Genomic DNA, 17,936 nt, shown 5'->3' on the forward strand with positions numbered 1-17,936 from the left:
GTTGGTTGTAAGGTGCTGACTACCAAATAAAGCCAGTCGCTAATTAAAATGCCTTGTTCTGTCTGCGGCACATGGGCAGGATAAAACCCTGTTCGTATTTAACCGTCACGCACGCTTTAGGGGCATCTGCTGAGAACTGACCCATTTGACAGTTAGGTCTGCCAAGTCTTTACGAACAAACGAGAAAATAGGAGATGCATACTAAATATTGTTTCGACTCTCACATTTAACCTAGCGAAACATTATTAATTATTGAAACAGAATGTGATACGACTGGGCATGAACAAAGACAGAGTGATATTACGAGGATTGGAAGTGGTCATAATGCGAAGAAATTAAATAACGTCAAAGATCCCGTCTAACCTTGCCAGACGTACCCAGCTCAACAAATTAGGCAAATGGTATCAGTTCATGACTCCCGTTAGATTGTCTACGTGGTACTAGAGGTAGTTGGGTGTTGGCTAGGTTGACAGTAGAAGGGACATCAACAATAGGCAGGTCAGTGTATCAGGAAAATTAGCCAGTGGAAGCATGAGAGACTAGACTAATAGGTCAGGCCAAGTCAAAAAAATAAATAAAAAAAAATTCCATATCACTGATCTTTCGACCTTATTAACACATGATATTGAGAAATCGTGCTAGAACCAATTAAATGGTAGATATTAGGAGTTTTATGAACGACATCTACCCCTCGACAGAGCAACAACCTTGACTTGGGAAGAGAAGATGATACGTAAAAGCTTATGGTTAATCCCATAAAAGTACTAAAGACAATTAGAGTAATCCTAGCCTATCATGACTTGTTCTGTTGTTTCAAGTGCTCGTATGAGTTTCGTTGGGTCCATACCATTATGGTACAATTAGTCAATCCTAGAAAGTGTACGGCTATTGAATTAACTGTAAATTATAAAATCGGTGTTTGAAGATAAACATGCGATTGCCTTCAGCACCTTTATTAGCACCTTGCAATACCTTCCATTTTAACCTCTGGCTTCCGCTCTTGAGATACTACTGCATAATTGTGATAAAACTGCCTCTATTTCCAGAAGCAGTGTTCTGTAGTATGGAAAGAAATGACTTGCAATAGCCCGACTTACAATATGCGTCCTCAAACACCAACCGAGGTTATCACGATAAAGTCCACAAATCGTTGTTGATTGTGAGAATAGTACAATGACACGATTGGTCCAAACAATTGTCTCCACTTGGGCTTATTCAAATCGCTCATGAGGAGACAACAAACTCAACTCAGCAAACATCGCCAACCATGTCTCCCATATCAGAAGATCTTGTTCTTCTTCGACCTGGTGCGAAAACACCATCCCAGGAGCCAATACAAGGCCCCTCGGAAGAATCATTCACAAAGACTTTTGGAGCACTCCTCCCACCCGCCAAGTTTCTCAAGACTGCCCACGGCAAAGTTGCATATTATGAGACCCTCTCTTCAACGTCCGAGCGGCCAATCGATCGTGTACTTTTCATTCATGGCGTCCAGACCCCGGCATTAGGCATGCTTCCTCTTGCCCACGCTCTCCAAAAATCTTTTCCTCATGCACAACTGGTCTTGGTTGATCTCTGGGGCCATGGACTGAGCGACACACCTATTCTGCCCCATGAACAGTCCTTGTTCCATCAATTGATCGATGACTTGCTTGATCATCTCCAATGGCCTTCCGCTCACCTCGTTGGCTTCTCCTTTGGTGGTGTTACTACGGCTAGTTATGTTGTAAAAAGACCAGCCCGGGTAAAGAGTTTCGTGCTCGTCGCTCCCGCTGGTCTTCTTCGTTCCTCAGATTTCACGCAGGAGGAACAATCTCAACTCCGCGGGGACGATGAAAAAGCAGCTAGGAAGTGGGTCCTGGACTTCCTTGAGGGTGGTGATCTTGTCGTGCCCAACGACTGGGAAGATAGGGTGGCAAAAGGTGAGATTGTGGCTGAAGCAGTGAGACATTGGCAGATGCAAGAGCATTCCGGACACGTAGCTTCTGTGGTAGCGATTGTCAGAGATGGCGGTGTGATGGACTCACATGCGCAATTCTCCAAAGCGTCGCAGATGGGAATTCCAAATCTCGCGGTGCTTGGTGAACTGGATGGTCTGGTCAACGCGCAGCAGCTCGAGGAGCATGGGTTCAAGAATGTTTTTGTTGTACCTCAGGTTGGCCATGGAGTGGTGAGGGACAAAGTGGACGAAGTAGCAGCTCTGATTTGTACATTCTGGAACAAGCTTGATAATTAATTATCACTATCCATCGGCATGGAAACATACACCTAACCAGGGTGTGCGTCGTATTGTCGGATAGCTTGATCTCTAGCAATACAGCTGCGGCCACCTTTATAAGCTCCAGCCACTGGAATTGACCTTTTCAAAGTCTCAATAAGCCCAATTAGGTTCTTTCCGTCGGCTATTCTCGTAAACAAAGATCTTATCTCTTGGACTTCTGTCACATGCAACACACGCTCTTGGCTACCTACTCATAAATGACGCGTTTTCTCACTATATACTACATCCCGAGCGGAGATGCCCGTCAGATCATTTCCCGGTCGATCCAAATATGTCTCAGTTGACGCCTTTTACGTTGTTCAAAGCTTATAACGTGCTGGCTGCACCTCTCCATGACGTCAAAGGCTGAGGAGGGGTTATGCATATATAGCGTCCATTCATACCCATTCTGGACAAAGTCATCAACAAACCATCATCCCTCTCCAACTTTCAAACACATTGAGCAACAACAATATTACAAAATTACACTCAAAATGACCGTCCACGTAATCAAAAACCTGGCTGAATTCAGAGATCATCTCGAAAAACACGAAGTTGTCATTGTTGACTTCTGGGCACCATGGTGTGGTCCTTGCAGATTCATCAGCCCAGTGGTCGAAAGGATGTCCGAACAACATGGCAACGACAAAGTCTTTTTCGTCAAAGTCGACGTGGATGAGGCTGAAGATATCTCTCAAGAATACGGGATTCGCGCGATGCCCACTTTTATGGTTTTTAAAGACGGCGAAAAGGTCGGCGAGATTGTGGGAGCTGATCCTAACAAGCTTGAACAAATGGTCCGACAGTTCGCCAGTTGAACTATGTCATACAATAAGTAGGAAAGGCCTGATGAGGGATTGACGATTTGGATTGGTTGACTCCCGCTGCTGATTGTTACAAGACTTTAATGGAGGGGCCGGCAAGCAAGGTGAAAGGAAACACTGTAATTAGGAATCAAGACTAAGCTCTACACCGAGAATACCATTCCTTGAGTTATCTTGTCAAGACCAAGTTGTCTTTGGATTGTCTGTGGGCTATCATGAAGACAAAAAAGAAACTGTCGTGTTTGCAAAAGTCGACGTGGAACCTGTACCCGATGTCTCCGAAGCACTTGGAGTTAGCGCGATGCCCACGTTCTTCGCTTTTCGCAAAGGAGAACCATGTGGCACGTCTGTGGGACCCAACCCTGAAAAGCTTGAGTCCTTTATCGGCCAAGTGATGGAGTGAGTTGCGGTAAAATTGAGATAGGATCATATACCGTCCAATACGGTTGACCGGACATTGGGTATGAGGATCGGCTGACTACCGTGCTGGTTGTTGAACGACTTTGGGTGATGGGACATGGAAATGTGGAAGCAAGATGAGCGATAACTCCATGACAAAAATATGACGGCTAGTAACCGTCTCTGACAATTCAACATCAATTCTCCGGCAAGATCTATACGTCAGCAATGGACGCTTCACATTGAAGCAACCCCAATGCTTATACAACTGTAATTACATCTCCAACCGTCTTTCTCACAGTCTCATCGACACTCGCTGTCTCAAGTCCCAGAACATCATTTCCCGAGTTGTCTTCTTTCGAATAATCCGCCCTCAGGCCATCCGTGTTTCCATAAGTAGTCGCGTGGACAAGAATAAAGCCACCACTGAAATCATCAGCACCTAGCCTCTTTTGCGCCTCAGCAATCTCTGCATCAGTGGAAGTCTTTTCGACGTTCCACTTTCCACCAGTGGTTTTCTCAAGGGACTGCAAAATCTCATTCTGTGTAGTCACAACTGAATGCACATACAAGTAGCGGTTGCGAGTTTCCTCAGGATGTTGAAGAGTTGAGGTAATGGCTTGTGCCAGTTGCTTTTCGTTAGTGAGGGTGAACTTTTTGTTGCCGTCATCCCAGATCTTGGCTGTTCGGTTCTTGATATCATATCCAAGAAAGCCGTTTGCAAGTCCCTATTCATTGTTAGCACTGCATATATGTACAGTGGAAGCACATCTTACCCAGTCGAACAAAAGCCCAGTGGCGAGACCAGTCCAGCTCAACCCATCCTTTTCTTTGGTCTTCAGATAGTCGATAAGATTCTTCTTGACCTCAAACAATGGAAACAGTTTAAGAACAGCCGGGTCCTCACTGCTAGATGAGAACTCAGAAGGCAAGAAGCGCTTGACACCTGCGCGGACGGAAGCGTCAACGAGCTTCTGCTGTTGATCAAAGCCTTCGACTCCGAGGGCGGAGATGACAACCTCTTGGCCCTTTAGAGCTACCGCGAGATTGTCTTCGGAGAAGTCTGTTGTTCGCACCGTCACATTCGCGGGGTAAGTTGCTTTACTTTCTTTGCGAGATAGTACCGTAACATTGAAGGCGGAGGTTGATGTAAGACCGTCGATAATGATCTTGCCAGTGCTTCCGCTTGCCTTATACTGATGTTAATAGAGGTTTCCAATTAATAGTTCGTGATGACTTACACCGACGACAGCAACGTTCTTGTAAGACGACATGATAACTGATAGGTAGATGATCCCAATGAGATAGTTGAAGGTGGTTTGAATGAATCTGTTTGTTGGCCAACTATACGCTGTATCTTGGAACACTTAAATACCTAATGATCAATGCCGTTATCGTCATTCTAATCGCAGTAACTGGAGTGTCAAATCCTGAAGGAACTTGCCGCAGCCAATCAAGGGCTATGATACATTATTGAAGTAATGACAAATGCAAACGACTAGTGCTGACGGTTGATCACCCAGATACTATCGTCAATCAACCAATCAATGTCCTTCATTTCTGACGATAAAAATATTGTCTTGGTAAGCCTGGAGAGTTCCTAGGGACTTTTGGTTAGATTTCTCAGCATATTTCCATGCGGCGGGAAATCGTAAAAGGCGAAGAGCCGAACAGCGCGATACGCCTGAGTTTCTATCCGATCAGTGGGTAAGGGCAAGATCTTTTGTCATGGCAAAGTGCTATCTTTAGTGGATCATATTCCTTTTTGCTCGACCGTCAATTAATGAGCGTATTCACCCCAATCAAGGTTGATAATACAGATCCCAAGAGAGTAGAATTTTGTCACCAGCGACAGAGAATTAATAAGGCTTTAACGTTAGAATAGACAGAAAATCCAAGAGGTTCTCGCCAAACTCAAGAGCACTGTGTCAATTTTACGAAATCTCACATATCGCATTAACTGGACCGTTGCACCTTTTACCAACCACCAACCCACCATTGCCTGGGAAACTCCATCCCCCATTTACCCATCAGTTGTCCCAGCTCCTTCTCTATCCCAGGCACAACATTGACAAAGACCCTCCCACTGGAGCACTCACTCATGCAAGGCTCTGAATGCACAGCTCCAAAGTCCCTCCCAACTTTGAACACAGCACATTCCGCTAGTGCAGCAGCCTCGGCACCAAAGGGCCCCAGCGTAGTGGCAAGTTCCTCCCGCGCGGCATCAGCCGCTGCCGCGCATCCTACACACCGGATAGAAAGACACTCATGATCTGTACTTGCATTCATCCTAGCAGAATCCTGCCTCTTTCTTGCTTCAGACTGATGGTTGGGAGGAATGAAGAGAGTGGATGGACCTAGAAGGGTAGTGCAGATCTTCCAGTTTGTTCCGTTATTGTGTGCATATTTGTCAGATATCGATTTGAGTCCCAGCCTTGTGCCTGGTAGAGCGCCATTTGGTGCGTCAGCGAAGAACAGTTCGTCTGTGTACCATCTTGGACGGTCGAATTCGTGTGTTGGTGCTGAAGCGCGTATCGTGAGAAAGTAGTGCCGAAATCCCTTGGCTATGAGGAGGTTGTTGATATGAGCCAAGAACGGGATGAGCAGGTTCTGTATAGATCCAGTGAGTACCTGCTTCTCAAACTCGTAGAATTTCGCTGGCAGAGCTTTCGAGACATCGATTAAAGGACCAGAGTGACACCAGTAAGCAGTCCGTTTAACGTCTAATTCATCTTGACACCTTGTTGAAATGTTCTCCTGATATCTCATAAACGTAAACTCACTGTCAAATACTCTATGAACTGCCGTCATGTTGAATGAATTATCCATCGTGTGAGCAGTAAACAGGGCCACACCTCCGAAGGAGTTGTCGCGTTTTGTTTGCTTACATGGTGACTAAGCACCACTATCTAGAACAGTTGATAGGCCTGGTTCATTGGAACTGATAAATGGAAGGATTCGGCACTAGCAGCTATACAGACAGCGGAATTCGTTAATCTATAATTGTCCACAACTCTGTTGATATCGTGCTCTCAGCTCAGGGCAGTATAAAGACCAACAACACCTCCAGCTCCAATAAGCACAGCCCTTACAAGGTTGAGCCAATGAAACTTCTCCAGCAACTTATACACTTTTTCATCTTGTTCTTGATTCGAATCATCCCTTGTGCGTTCTTGAGGCCCACTAAGATCGGTAAACTCAACGCCCTCACCACTTCCCTTGACAGAATCAAGAGCAGTTCTATCAGCCGAGGCATCACTTTCTGCGGCGACCTTCTTGCTTCGCGCTCCGCCCAGTTTGTTGTTTTCTCGGATAAGAGCAAAGTTCGTAGGAATCATGAGTTGCGTGAACGGTGCGATACCAAAGGACAGAGCTGCAGCAAGTAGAAATCCATTGGCTTTAGAAGTGTTGTTCGATAAAGAATAGAGGGAGCTGAAGCTTCCATTGTCAACTGACGCGGAATATATGAAGCCGAGAGTAGAAATGATTGACGCGGATGGGAAGACGTGAGATCCACGACTGAAGAGCCATCTTACTGCAGGAAGGGAGCGAGAGGCTGGTTGAGATTGAAGCTCAGGAATGTCGAAAAACGTCAATGTGGCGATACCACCTGATGCTACGAGGGCAGTAGTGATAGAAAAAGCTTGGACGTGAGACATGTTGGAGGTATAATTGGCTTTCGGAGTTGGGATTAAGACATAAGAATATAGATATCTAGAGTAATTGGATCATTGATATATAGGTATCAATAAATATAGATGACGTAGATAGACCTTAGACACAATGACGTTGTAGTACCATTGTCGGCATTTTTGAAGTCTCCGTTATTCCGCCGTTTGTCCGCTTGCTAACAAGAACTTTCATATTCTTGACAGCTCAATCACATGTTTTAACTGCATCTGAGAAATATGGTTTTATTCTGATCTCTCGAACTTCCCAACACTCCGTTGCTAACTCGCCACTCAACGCGCAGATCAAAATCTCCTCAAAGATCGACCTTGACAGCGATAGCGCTTTGAGAGTAGAAACCCGTCACGAATAACCAACCCTTCTTCTTACCACCCTCCAACTTGGGATCAATGCCGATCAATACAGCTGTAGCTGCCGACCGCAACCTCTTTCCATCATCCTCGAAGAGAAGCTTCTTCTCCCATTTCCCGTTCTTTGGCTGAGCTAGCCAAACCATAACAGGCTCGGTTCCGGTAGCAACTCCAACTGACTTTGCTAGATCTCCAGCCTTGGATAGACCTGCGGAGATATAACCACTGCTGTCGCCGTTCACACTGGAGAAAGGATCCGAGTACCATGAAGGGTTGTCCACTGCTGTGTCAAAGTCGATGGTCTCGAGAACTTGAAGGGAATTGTTGCTGTGGACAGTTGCAAGATGAATATCTCCACTCGCGGCACTCCCAATTGCTATCTCGTTTGGTGTTCTGCCATGACCGAGACCGTTATTGTTGTGAAGTCCGGTCAGCGCGACAGAGGCATTGAGACTAGCAGTAGCATCTTGGGATGTGGCATCCGTGATTTTCACAAAGATGGTGGTTGACCATTTTCCTCCATAGTAGACATCTTCAATCTGACGAAGAATGCCTTCGCGGTAGTGATGATCGTTGGTAACATAAAGGCTATCGGGAGAGCGAGCAACGATATCATTCGGTGTTTGGATCAATGGATGACTGACAGAGCGAACATATCGGACACTAGGAGATCCTATTTTATGATGGAATATCTCAATCTGAGACGCCGCTTTGTTGCCAGGATACTTGTCATAGCTTTGCCCGTCGACGACATGTTGCAGATACTCGGGATGAGGAAGATGGTTGATGGCGAAAATGTACACACTGGAATCATCCTCGGGATCTGAAATAACGTCAATACCGTGAGTGGTGAACGGCCCAGCGAAGCCCTGAAACTCCAATCTCTTGGACTTGAATGTTTTGGGGTCTATGACGTGGATAGACCCACGGGACTTGCTAGCAGTGAGGGGATCATGGAGTACACCCAGTCCAGGAAACCACGAGAAGCGCGACTCGTAAGAATCCTCACAAGCAGTATATAGTAGACCGCTAGACTTGTGGAGGTGCAGGTCTTCACAGAGTATCGTATCTGCGATTGTCACGAAATCTCCATCTTTGACAATAGTGTTGGCTGGTTGGCGAAATACGCCAAGGACGGTCGTAAAGCGATTAATTGGACGTGCGACAAGAACACCGAGACCAATTGCTAACGCAGATAGCGCCAGGGTCTTTGGGCCTGCAATTGACGATTTCGACGACGGCATCTTGAATTATTTTGGGTTTCTTTGAAGGAAGTTGATGGTTTGGCTTGTGGTCTCAAGATGAGGGGACATGGAGACAGGAACTAGACTAAGTAAAATTCACATTTACCGAGGTCCAATTTATATGGATTGGCTCACATACGACGTCGATCGTACACCTATTCCGAATTTGTTGCGCTACCTTGGAAATACAATTTGGTGATGAGTGTATGTCACTTGGTAGGCTCAACTTCAGCTCTGCGTGGTGTCTACAGTCATGCTTATATTCTCACAACACTGCAAATCTGTATTTGATGCAAATTGGCGTTTACTCTGCAAAGCATTTCATTTCACGGTCATGATCGTAGGTTTTGAAGCATCTTGATACCCAAAAGTTGCAATGCAAGATAAACTGACACCCACAACGCACATAATCGGTTTTCCACGCTGGTGCATAAGGTAGACTGAGAGGACAGTGATTGGTAGGATAAAAACATTCCTTACAACTAACCGTAGTGCATGGCGAATCAACATTGCAAAAATGCGAGAATGGGCAATCACCGCCAAGAATATAGAGCTGATTTGCTCAAGCGATGAGGTTGGTGATATATAAGCCATGTTGGATGCAATTGGCCGGTCAGACTTGTGACATAGGCCGGATACTAAGACAATGTCAGATATTTTGGTATAAGATGTACGTCAGCACAAGGTGGCTCATATCTTAAATCTCACCTTCCATCACATATTTTTGCAGCTTCACACCGTTTCTCGCAATAGTATCCATTCAAATAACGGTACACTGCAATATGGACGAAACAAGGCAGTTATCTAAACCTCGGCTAATCTATCTCGCAGTACAGTAGATCTACCTACGGACAAATAGTATATGCTAATGCCCATTCCAGCACTCTCCAAGCACACAGGCAGTCTTATGGCTTCTCGAAGAGCTCGGAATCGAATACGACATCACAAGATTCGACCGTCCCTTGGACAAGCGAGCAGTCGGCCTGGGTGAGACTCATGTCCAGGCCCACGCACCACAACTCATCCTTCCTGATGGCCAGGTCATTACGCAAATGAGCACCTGCATGCTTTACCTCGTTCTCACGTACGACGCCGAACAGGCGTTTCACAAGACCGATGTCGAATACAGAGTTCGCGAAGATTATCTTGTCAGCCTTGCCACGGCCGATCTCGTCGCGCGATTGGGCACCAAGCATTTATTTATGGTATTGGGTTCTGTAACACCGTTCTTTATAAGTCCTGCGATCAAGCTTCTAGGCTATGTGCTCAACAAAGCGTTCCTGGACGAGGACGTCAACAATGCCTTGCATGTAGTGGAGATGGAGCTTGACGGTCGAGAATGGATCATGGGGGGCGATGCTCCCTCGCGGGCTGACATGGCACTCAAGATTGCGTTGGACATGGCAGTTCAGCCGAATCTTGTCGAGATAGATAAGTGGCCAAGGGTTAAATCGTGGTTGGAGCGATGTGAGGATAGGCCTGCGTGGAAGAGATCGCTCGACAAAGGGATTGGTTACCAGCTTGACTGGAATGCCAGACTTCGCGAGAGCAAGAAATCTGGTTCGTGGACTTGGATGTAGGTATCAGTTGCATCAACTGTAGCTGGTGTTTCTTATTTTGCAGTTTATGCTATGTAGTGAGACATGTTTTCTTCTCATTTACATCTATCTGTTACATGAAATTACCCTTCCCAAAGATACTTCTGCTCGACTCCTGGTATCAATGGTCTCAGCGCCATGCCATAATCTCCTTTATTAGGCGTCCTCATCAGCGTGTGAATGTGAAACTTGGCGGGCTCCTGGTTGTTTAAGAACACGCCTGAGTGGTGATCAAACTCAAATATCACCACCGGGCTCTGGATCCTGTAGTAAAACGGATCATCATCGCTGTAGCCGCCGATCCAACAGAAATACGTCTCGTGGAACCACTCCTTGATCTGATCCAGACGTATCTGTCTAGCTTTGGCAGGTAAGTAGAGAAGGAACTCATTTGCGATGTACAGGACATATTTCTGCTGCTCATCCGTCATCTTTGACACAATAATACCCTCGTATGGAACGATTCTGTTGTCGCGATAAGCACCACACAAGTGTCGCTGGTCATCGTGATTCCAGCGCGCATGTGGCATAGCGGGGTCCTTCATGAGCTCATAGGCTTGGGCTTCTTTCTTCTGGTCAGGTGAAAGAGACTGCATCAGCTTTAACCCAAGAGCTTCCTCTCTATGTAGGATCCGTGTGCCTTTGTATGGTCCGTCATCGATCAAGTTCGGCTCTGCGCCAGTGAACCACGGCGACACCACGATTTGAGACTTGTATAGGAATATGTTCAGACAGAGATGATGGCCGTAGAATGAAAAGCCCCAAGGACGAGTCGTGGAGGGGTCCCCGAAAAGAGCGAAATTGTATGAAAATTCATTCATGACGGAAGGCGACTCTACGAGTTCCCCCAAGAAATGGTTGACCCGCATAGCACCGATTGCCTTTTCATATCCTTCGTTCGAGAGGGTAAGCTCCAGGACTTTCAGCACTTTTTCCCTTAGATCATTTGTGATCTCATCTAGACGAATGCCTTTATCACTGAGCAGGAATTCGGGGTTTGACCACGAGCGCCACTCTGGACTGTCGATATGGTGGAATGTCTTGTGTTTCTGTTCTTCACTCAGGCTGTTACAAAGACTGTTTGCAGCTTCTACTATGGATTCGATGGGAATCCCTTCATCTTGCAACTCGAAGAGGCCATCTTTCACGACACCTGCAAATTGTTAGCTAAGACTCTGAGAAACTAGGACAAGGTACCTACCGTCAGAGGTGATGCCTTGGTAGGGCTCATTGAATAGTTTGCGCCAGTGCAGATACAATCCGTGCAGCCATGGAGGCTGTCCACCTTTCTTGAAGATTTCCGCGTACTCGTAAGCATCTTGCTTCTTCATATTCTGGAACCGCGGTTGGTTGAGATCCGGGAGGTACAGGCGAAAGCCCTCACCATGGCCTAATTGAGACATGATTAATGCGATTCAAGTAGCATGAAATACTTGAGATACAACAACAGACGTGATCCTGACTCAAGACTTGGGTTGCTGAGCGTCGTCATCTGTGAGGGACAATGTCTTGGATCGAGAACGGATATATCTTCCATTTCCAGTATCGTTCTTCCGTAGTTGTAGCCACTAATTGGCCGATAATGTTCGCGCTGACTTCCCCGCTGTGTTCAAGTGCGGGGGGGGGGGGGGGGGGGGGGTTCAATGCGCTATATCCGAGGTTCAGTGCCTCCGATACAGGAGTGTGAGCAGTGGAAGCATCAACCATATTGCAACACACACTGAGGCCTATACTGACATTTGTGTAGTTAAACAATAGTGATGGATACTACAACATTTAAGCGTAAGTTAATGTCGCTGGATACTGCAATTTCTAGTTTTTGACCAATTTGATAGGTCTTGTGCGGTTTGTCCCCAAGTCTGACTCAACTCGCATCCTGATCGGTGAACCATCACAAGAAGATCTAGATATCGGTGTTGCCACGCGTGATGGGAAAGATGTCACTGTCAATGTATTCACGGGGTCTTCCGTTCTTTCTCCTGGCACTCGAACAGACAGAACCGAATCTATTGAGAGGATCTTGTCGCCTTTGGCACAAGAGGAAGTCGGAACCATTCGCTGCATTGGACTAAACGTAAGTAGGTGTTCTACAACAAGCGGACTGACGGTGATCTGACCGCTTTACAGTATGTCCAACACGCGAATGAAGTGAAGATGGACATTCCAAAGATCCCAACTCTTTTCCTGTAAGTCTTCAATCCATTCTTATCAAAGACGTTCAGCTAAACATTTGTCACAGTAAGCCTAGCACTGCTTTGGGAGACCCTTGGCCTGCTCCCACCTTTCTTCCCAAGATAACCCAAAATGACGGAAGTGGTGATTATGAATCGGAGCTGGCAGTAGTTATTGGCAAAACCGCCAAGAATGTCTCTGAGGAGAACGCTATGGACTACGTCTTGGGCTACACGGCTGCCAACGATGTCTCGAGTCGTGTTTCGCAGCTTAACCAGTCTCAGTGGTGCTTCTCCAAGGGATTCGATGGAGCATGCCCAATTGGTAAATTCTTCCTTGGCCCCATACTAGTGGCACATGACTGACCAACAATACAGGGCCTGTTCTTGTCTCAACTTCGGCTGTTCCTGATCCTTCGAAGCTGCACATTCGTGGCCTGAAGAACGGAAAGGTACTTCAAGACTGTTCGCTGGAGTGAGTACCCATCTTACCACTTTTGTCTTCACTCACTGATGTTTCACAGCGATCTCATCTTTAGCATCCCCAAGCTAGTCAGTTTCTTATCACAAGGCACTACACTTCCAGCTGGCACAGTAATTATCACGGGCACGCCTGCTGGAGTAGGAATGGGGAAGAGCCCCAAAGAGAACTTGGAACATGGTGACGAATTCAGAGTTGAGATTTTGCCTCACATCGGAACGCTGGTTAGCAAGTTTGAGAACGAGTAGTGGTTTGAGTAGAAGTATAAGAAGGGCATGTAACAATAATGAACCAACACGTGATGCAAGGAGCCTATCTAATAACCTCACGTGGTACTTTGTGCATGCGCTCAACCCGGGACGATCTCTCAGTCCCATCTATCCACAGTCGGGGTAACCCTAATTATCCAATAGAGCAGGGACCTTCTCTACGAGGTACTCAACAATCGCATCTGGTCCTCTCTCGACTTGTAGACCAGTCGGAATAGCATGCAACTTGATATTGGGCACAATTGACTTTGCCATTGCGTGAATTTGCTGCGCCTCCTCCGGGGACCACATGGAAGCCGAGAACTGGAGGAAACATGATTAGAGTTTTGTGGCAGAGTCACAAAGCCTTGGATATTCAACTTACCAACACGTCGGGCTTGTGCTCGGTGACTTTGGGGATCACCTCATCTATGCCTAGATATGTCGTCAGCGAGTGAAAAGACACGATTTGATGGTTAACCTACTCTGACAGTTGTCAACGTGAATGATCTCGTAATCATCTTGGAGCTCGGTGATCAAACGTCCAATGAGACGCTGCGCACGCTCGGGTGCCGTGTTGACCGTGACAAGTCTGAAGGGTCCCTTTCTTGTTGTCATTTTTTTGTCTGTCAATGTTTTGGTGTTGAAGTGCGGAGAAGCGAGTGTTGTTGAATGTGAGTCGGAGATCAATCGGCCTAGTTGCTCCGTATTTCCGGAGCAGAAAGTGGAGCGCTATCCGAGATGAGCATGCGAATTCGACAAACAATGCCGTGTTCAATAGGATAGCGCACAAAGAAAGACCCTAGTCTAAACAATAGGGAGTATTGAACTGTTCATGGCGGAAGGACTTGTGAATAAGAGAGGGTGGTCTCATTCCCATTGTTCTTCTGTCTCGATCAGGTCTTGATAAATCAGCACGATCATGTTCTTTGTTCAACAATCGAGAGACAGGGCGAAAAGAGCAAAATTGTTATGAAACAATGCAACTAATACTTGTTCAGCAGCCCAGCTTTTCTTGCTGCAGTCTAAAGCGGGTCATTATAAGGCTGTTCTGGTGAATGATTCACTGTACCTATACGCCTCGTGCGTACACCGGAACAGTATACGTAACCTGACCAACTAATTTGAAGGCATAAATAAACAGCTACCTCCAATATATGCCCTTCTTTACTATTCCAACATTTCTGAATCTGTCAGACCACCGCACACAACTCATTCACAATCATCTCACTATTGTCACCCTTCCTACACTTCCCACTAACTTCGACTATCTACTTTCAGCTTACTGGCAATCACCGTCTCAAATCATCCTCTCCCTTAACATTACCAGGCGCCGATACTGCATCATTGCCAAGTCAACCTGTCAACCGGCTCAAATATGATTCCAGCAACGAAGGCTATGTCATCTATTTCTCCCACTGTCGGGATTGAGATTTTGGTATGCGCCACAGGAGAAGAGTACGAACCACCGTTCTCCACTACCTCTCTTCATCTTACTGCAAAGATGTACACAGGTCAGTTCTTTTGCGGTGCTTGCTATGATGCAGACGTATTGAAGAGGTGCACTAATGTGCAAAAAACGATCGAGTCTCTCGATTTGAGTCAGATGCGCCTTTCCGCAATTCCTGGCAAAGACATTCCCAGCAAGCTCGGTGCAATCATTGCTGATATTCTCGGAATCAGCAAATTCGACTTTATCGCGGTCCCAGACGAATGTCTCTACCCGGCCTTCGATCCGTCTCTCACTAGAGTCCCAAGCCCAGTACCAAGCGAGTACTTCATCAAGAGGCCTTATCCCGTTTGTCATGATGGAAAGGACACCTTCGACGCCCGATCGGTTCTACATGAGGCTAAGGTTGGAGAGCTCCTGGCCAAGAACCCCCATCCAAACATTGCCCAGTACCGGGGATGTGAGGTCGTTGATGGCAAGATCCGAGGTCTTTGCTGGGATCGGTACGCCATAACTCTGCATGACCATGTAAGAGAAGGCAAGCCTATCGACGCTGAACGCTTCCTGCGTGGTGTGGAAGCTGGTCTGCGCCATCTTCACTCTCTGGGTTACTGTCACAATGAAATCGACGACAGCAACGTGATGCTCGACGATGATGGCGACGCTGTTATCATTGACTTCAAGGCATGCATACCACACGGGGAGAAATTATTCAAATGTGGCGCGCATCCTGGCTACTCTTTGGCAGGGATGGAGTTTTCTGATCCCAAGAACGATGACTATTCTCTGAACCACATGGCACAAGAGTTGCTTTATTGGAACATAGTGAACGATGGTCAATAATTTGAGGACTGGGAGGAATACCGGGTTACTGCTGATCATTAGCTGGGGACTGGGAAAGGTTTTGGGATCTCGCATCAACCAAATGCTTCTGTTGATGCTTCATTTCATATTTCGGTAGGTGTTGCGTTTTTGTTTTTGGTACGGAAGAAGCAATCCAGCAAAGGAAAAATGAGAAAACAGTCATTACGGTACTACGTTTGGAAAATATTATGCATAGTGAAACCATGTCAAATGCTATACCCTCGTGTTGTTCTAGAATATGGAAATAAGCGTAACCAACTGCATAATTCTAACTAAGCCCTTTGTGCATTGCGACCAGTTTGAATGACTCTCACCAAACAGAGCCGATTTACGCGTAGTATAGTTCAACTACTGTCTCGGTGGTATATACATATAGGAATTCGGGCAATGTTCCCACCGGCAGTCGGTGACCTTGACACGGTGCCTGACATTACCTACCTTGAGAATTCTGTAGACACACGAGTCAACCAAGACACGATCCTCGCCGGCTGCTGGTTTGGTCTCTGCGTAAATGGTATCGTATTCGCACATTTTAAAACAATTTTGTGTTGCTTATTTCAGGTATAAATTTTGTTTAAGTCAAGGATGGTCAGTTGAAGGATAAGATACTGCTGATGGGTAGGAAGAGTCTTCTCCACAGACCGCGCCGCGAGTATTTGTACCTTTGATGCTGTTACTGAGTCAGTGCCATTTTTGTTCTATGCGATTGTTGTTTGTATATATAGAATGACCTTCTTCATTCGAGAAAAGGTTCTTGGCGGGTTTGTGCGCGTTTTCTCGGGGGCCGAACCCGGTATTTAAATACTTTTGGATCCGATATTGACTCACTGGAGCGCTCAATTCATATCCATGATCATGCAAACCACAAGCAAACAGCATATCAATTCTGAGATGAAAGACCATAGCATTATATGTCCCATTGAATGGCAAACCATCATCAACAGAGATGCCGTATACCTGGAGACAGGTAGCAAAGTGCGTCATTGTGAATGACGGTTAAATGTCTTTAATATTTACTATGTCATTTTATATACAGATTCTGGAGTCATGATTCAGTTCGGCGGTTTCTCTTCACTTTTCACTAGCGACACGGTCTGGGCTGTAGAACTGAATTGGGTCCTTGTACCACTGAGGCAAGTTGGTGTGCTTACCACGAGAACAAAAGTAACCTAGTGGTCATAGCTTGCTTTTTAACTGTCTTCAAATCCTACCATATTTTCTACCACTTCCCAGCAACATTTACCGAATCATCATTTATTATCCTCATTTTGAGACAGCTAGCATCAAGGGAAACAAATAGATATTAAGAACTATCTGTAATGGCATGCCCAACCGAAAAAACTGATGGCACAAACACACTGTTTTGCATCTCATTTTCCTTATTACTACCCTGGAGCCCCTTATCAGTCTAGCATTCTATTATCTTATCTAATGATAAGGGTTGGGATAAGACCGATAAGACCGATAAGACCGATAAGGACGATAAGGCTAGACATGCATGCAACTCCTGGCTCAGTGTGAATGGCGCATTTCCTGAGCCGGCCATAAGCGCCAGTCTTTTGGAGAGAAAGAATTGATAGGGCTGAAATGGCTTGACAGTGTCAAAATTGCTGTGTCACTTGCTATTCATTATGAAGAGGGATGCTTAATGATAAGACAATCAATACAAGTGACACAAATAACTGATCTTGGATGGGTTTCAAGGGCACTGCATTCGATTGACAACGGCGAGGGTGTCTCAGAGACAACTCTCCGGAAATCTGGGATAGCGCGTATTAATGAACGTAGCTACAAGGCGAAATCATAATACGAGTATGGGAAAAAGTACGTCAGAAAAGGTATAGAGAGCTTGAAGATTCCATACACTTACGACTTCATATTGTATACCGTCACTGGGCTCAAAGACTTCTACACTCATTTGAAGAATGCCTTTGATGTGCTCTAGGAAGAGGGACAAGATGGCGGACCTTTGATGAGGACAGTAAGTTCTCGTCCTTGGAAGGCTCTAGGCGGTTCAAGGCCTTAAAAGACGTTGTGGATTACATAGCACGGAAGGACGGAGTTTGGGTAGCTATAAGGCCAGACGTCGTTGAGGCATCCAGGGCGCAGTTCCCATATAACAAGCGTCAGTCGGTGGAAGATGGACGTAAATACTGGACTTGTCATACTTTATTACATGCATAATGTTTTGTAACCATCATTTAAGAGTCAGTGATCAATATCCCTGCCAAGAGATGGCGTTGAAGAGAGCCTAGCGTTGCTAGTTGCGAACAGGTGACGACTGTGGAGAAGCCATTATGTCAGCCTCTTACACAACACATACAAAAGACGCAGATCTTTGTATAGGACACATTGCT

General features: G+C 46.0%; 10 protein-coding genes across 10 annotated transcripts; 5 read left to right on the forward strand and 5 right to left on the reverse strand.

Annotated features, from left to right (window-relative positions):
* Positions 1-1,193: 1,193 nt before the first annotated feature.
* FGSG_03947 (uncharacterized protein) lies at positions 1,194-2,236 on the forward strand (the record flags this gene model as incomplete). The annotated part of the gene is made up of 1 exon (XM_011323417.1): positions 1,194-2,236. Exon 1 carries the CDS (start codon positions 1,268-1,270, stop codon positions 2,234-2,236), a length of 969 nt encoding a protein of 322 aa, XP_011321719.1. The 5' UTR covers positions 1,194-1,267.
* Positions 2,237-2,693: 457 nt separating this feature from the next.
* On the forward strand, positions 2,694-3,223 carry FGSG_03946 (uncharacterized protein). Its single transcript, XM_011323418.1, has one exon. It carries the CDS (start codon positions 2,755-2,757, stop codon positions 3,076-3,078), a length of 324 nt encoding a protein of 107 aa, XP_011321720.1. The 5' UTR covers positions 2,694-2,754; the 3' UTR covers positions 3,079-3,223.
* Positions 3,224-3,743: 520 nt separating this feature from the next.
* On the reverse strand, positions 3,744-4,757 carry FGSG_12348 (uncharacterized protein; the record flags this gene model as incomplete). The annotated part of the gene is made up of 3 exons (XM_011323419.1): positions 3,744-4,211; positions 4,260-4,673; positions 4,725-4,757. 3 exons carry the CDS (start codon positions 4,755-4,757, stop codon positions 3,744-3,746), a joined length of 915 nt encoding a protein of 304 aa, XP_011321721.1.
* A 1,758-nt stretch (positions 4,758-6,515) lies between these two features.
* Positions 6,516-7,142, reverse strand: FGSG_12349 (uncharacterized protein; the record flags this gene model as incomplete). The annotated part of the gene is made up of 1 exon (XM_011323420.1): positions 6,516-7,142. One exon carries the CDS (start codon positions 7,140-7,142, stop codon positions 6,516-6,518), a length of 627 nt encoding a protein of 208 aa, XP_011321722.1.
* Positions 7,143-7,468: 326 nt separating this feature from the next.
* FGSG_03944 (uncharacterized protein) lies at positions 7,469-8,767 on the reverse strand (the record flags this gene model as incomplete). The annotated part of the gene is made up of 1 exon (XM_011323421.1): positions 7,469-8,767. The coding sequence occupies one exon, from the start codon at positions 8,765-8,767 to the stop codon at positions 7,469-7,471; it is 1,299 nt and encodes a 432-aa protein (XP_011321723.1).
* A 517-nt stretch (positions 8,768-9,284) lies between these two features.
* FGSG_03943 (uncharacterized protein) lies at positions 9,285-10,292 on the forward strand (the record flags this gene model as incomplete). Its single annotated transcript, XM_011323422.1, has 3 exons — positions 9,285-9,341; positions 9,649-10,212; positions 10,245-10,292. 3 exons carry the CDS (start codon positions 9,285-9,287, stop codon positions 10,290-10,292), a joined length of 669 nt encoding a protein of 222 aa, XP_011321724.1.
* Positions 10,293-10,448: 156 nt separating this feature from the next.
* Positions 10,449-11,768, reverse strand: FGSG_03942 (uncharacterized protein; the record flags this gene model as incomplete). Its single annotated transcript, XM_011323423.1, has 2 exons — positions 10,449-11,518; positions 11,567-11,768. 2 exons carry the CDS (start codon positions 11,766-11,768, stop codon positions 10,449-10,451), a joined length of 1,272 nt encoding a protein of 423 aa, XP_011321725.1.
* Positions 11,769-12,125: 357 nt separating this feature from the next.
* On the forward strand, positions 12,126-13,265 carry FGSG_03941 (uncharacterized protein; the record flags this gene model as incomplete). Its single annotated transcript, XM_011323424.1, has 6 exons — positions 12,126-12,147; positions 12,201-12,439; positions 12,493-12,551; positions 12,605-12,861; positions 12,915-13,011; positions 13,061-13,265. 6 exons carry the CDS (start codon positions 12,126-12,128, stop codon positions 13,263-13,265), a joined length of 879 nt encoding a protein of 292 aa, XP_011321726.1.
* Positions 13,251-13,888, reverse strand: FGSG_03940 (uncharacterized protein). The gene is made up of 3 exons (XM_011323425.1): positions 13,751-13,888; positions 13,651-13,700; positions 13,251-13,589 (listed from the first exon to the last, which is right to left on the reverse strand). The coding sequence occupies exons 1-3, from the start codon at positions 13,881-13,883 to the stop codon at positions 13,416-13,418; spliced, it is 357 nt and encodes a 118-aa protein (XP_011321727.1). The 5' UTR covers positions 13,884-13,888; the 3' UTR covers positions 13,251-13,415.
* An 881-nt stretch (positions 13,889-14,769) lies between these two features.
* FGSG_03939 (uncharacterized protein) lies at positions 14,770-15,558 on the forward strand (the record flags this gene model as incomplete). Its single annotated transcript, XM_011323426.1, has 1 exon — positions 14,770-15,558. One exon carries the CDS (start codon positions 14,770-14,772, stop codon positions 15,556-15,558), a length of 789 nt encoding a protein of 262 aa, XP_011321728.1.
* Between the last annotated feature and the right edge of the window lie 2,378 nt (positions 15,559-17,936).

This window comes from Fusarium graminearum, chromosome 2, assembly GCF_000240135.3.
Source record: "Fusarium graminearum PH-1 chromosome 2, whole genome shotgun sequence".
Taxonomy (NCBI): domain Eukaryota; kingdom Fungi; phylum Ascomycota; class Sordariomycetes; order Hypocreales; family Nectriaceae; genus Fusarium; species Fusarium graminearum.

What these genes read in the sequence shown, in the direction of transcription:
- FGSG_03940 (XM_011323425.1), bottom strand. Translation starts at nt 13,883, where the DNA reads ATGACAACAAGAAAGGGACCCTTCAGACTTGTCACGGTCAACACGGCA. An exon ending in TCACGTTGACAACTGTCAGA is followed by an intron (nt 13,701 to 13,750) that starts GTAGGTTAACCA and finishes CGACATATCTAG; the next exon opens with GCATAGATGAGGTGATCCCC. An exon ending in AGCACAAGCCCGACGTGTTG is followed by an intron (nt 13,590 to 13,650) that starts GTAAGTTGAATA and finishes TGTTTCCTCCAG; the next exon opens with TTCTCGGCTTCCATGTGGTC.
- FGSG_03946 (XM_011323418.1), top strand. Translation starts at nt 2,755, where the DNA reads ATGACCGTCCACGTAATCAAAAACCTGGCTGAATTCAGAGATCATCTC.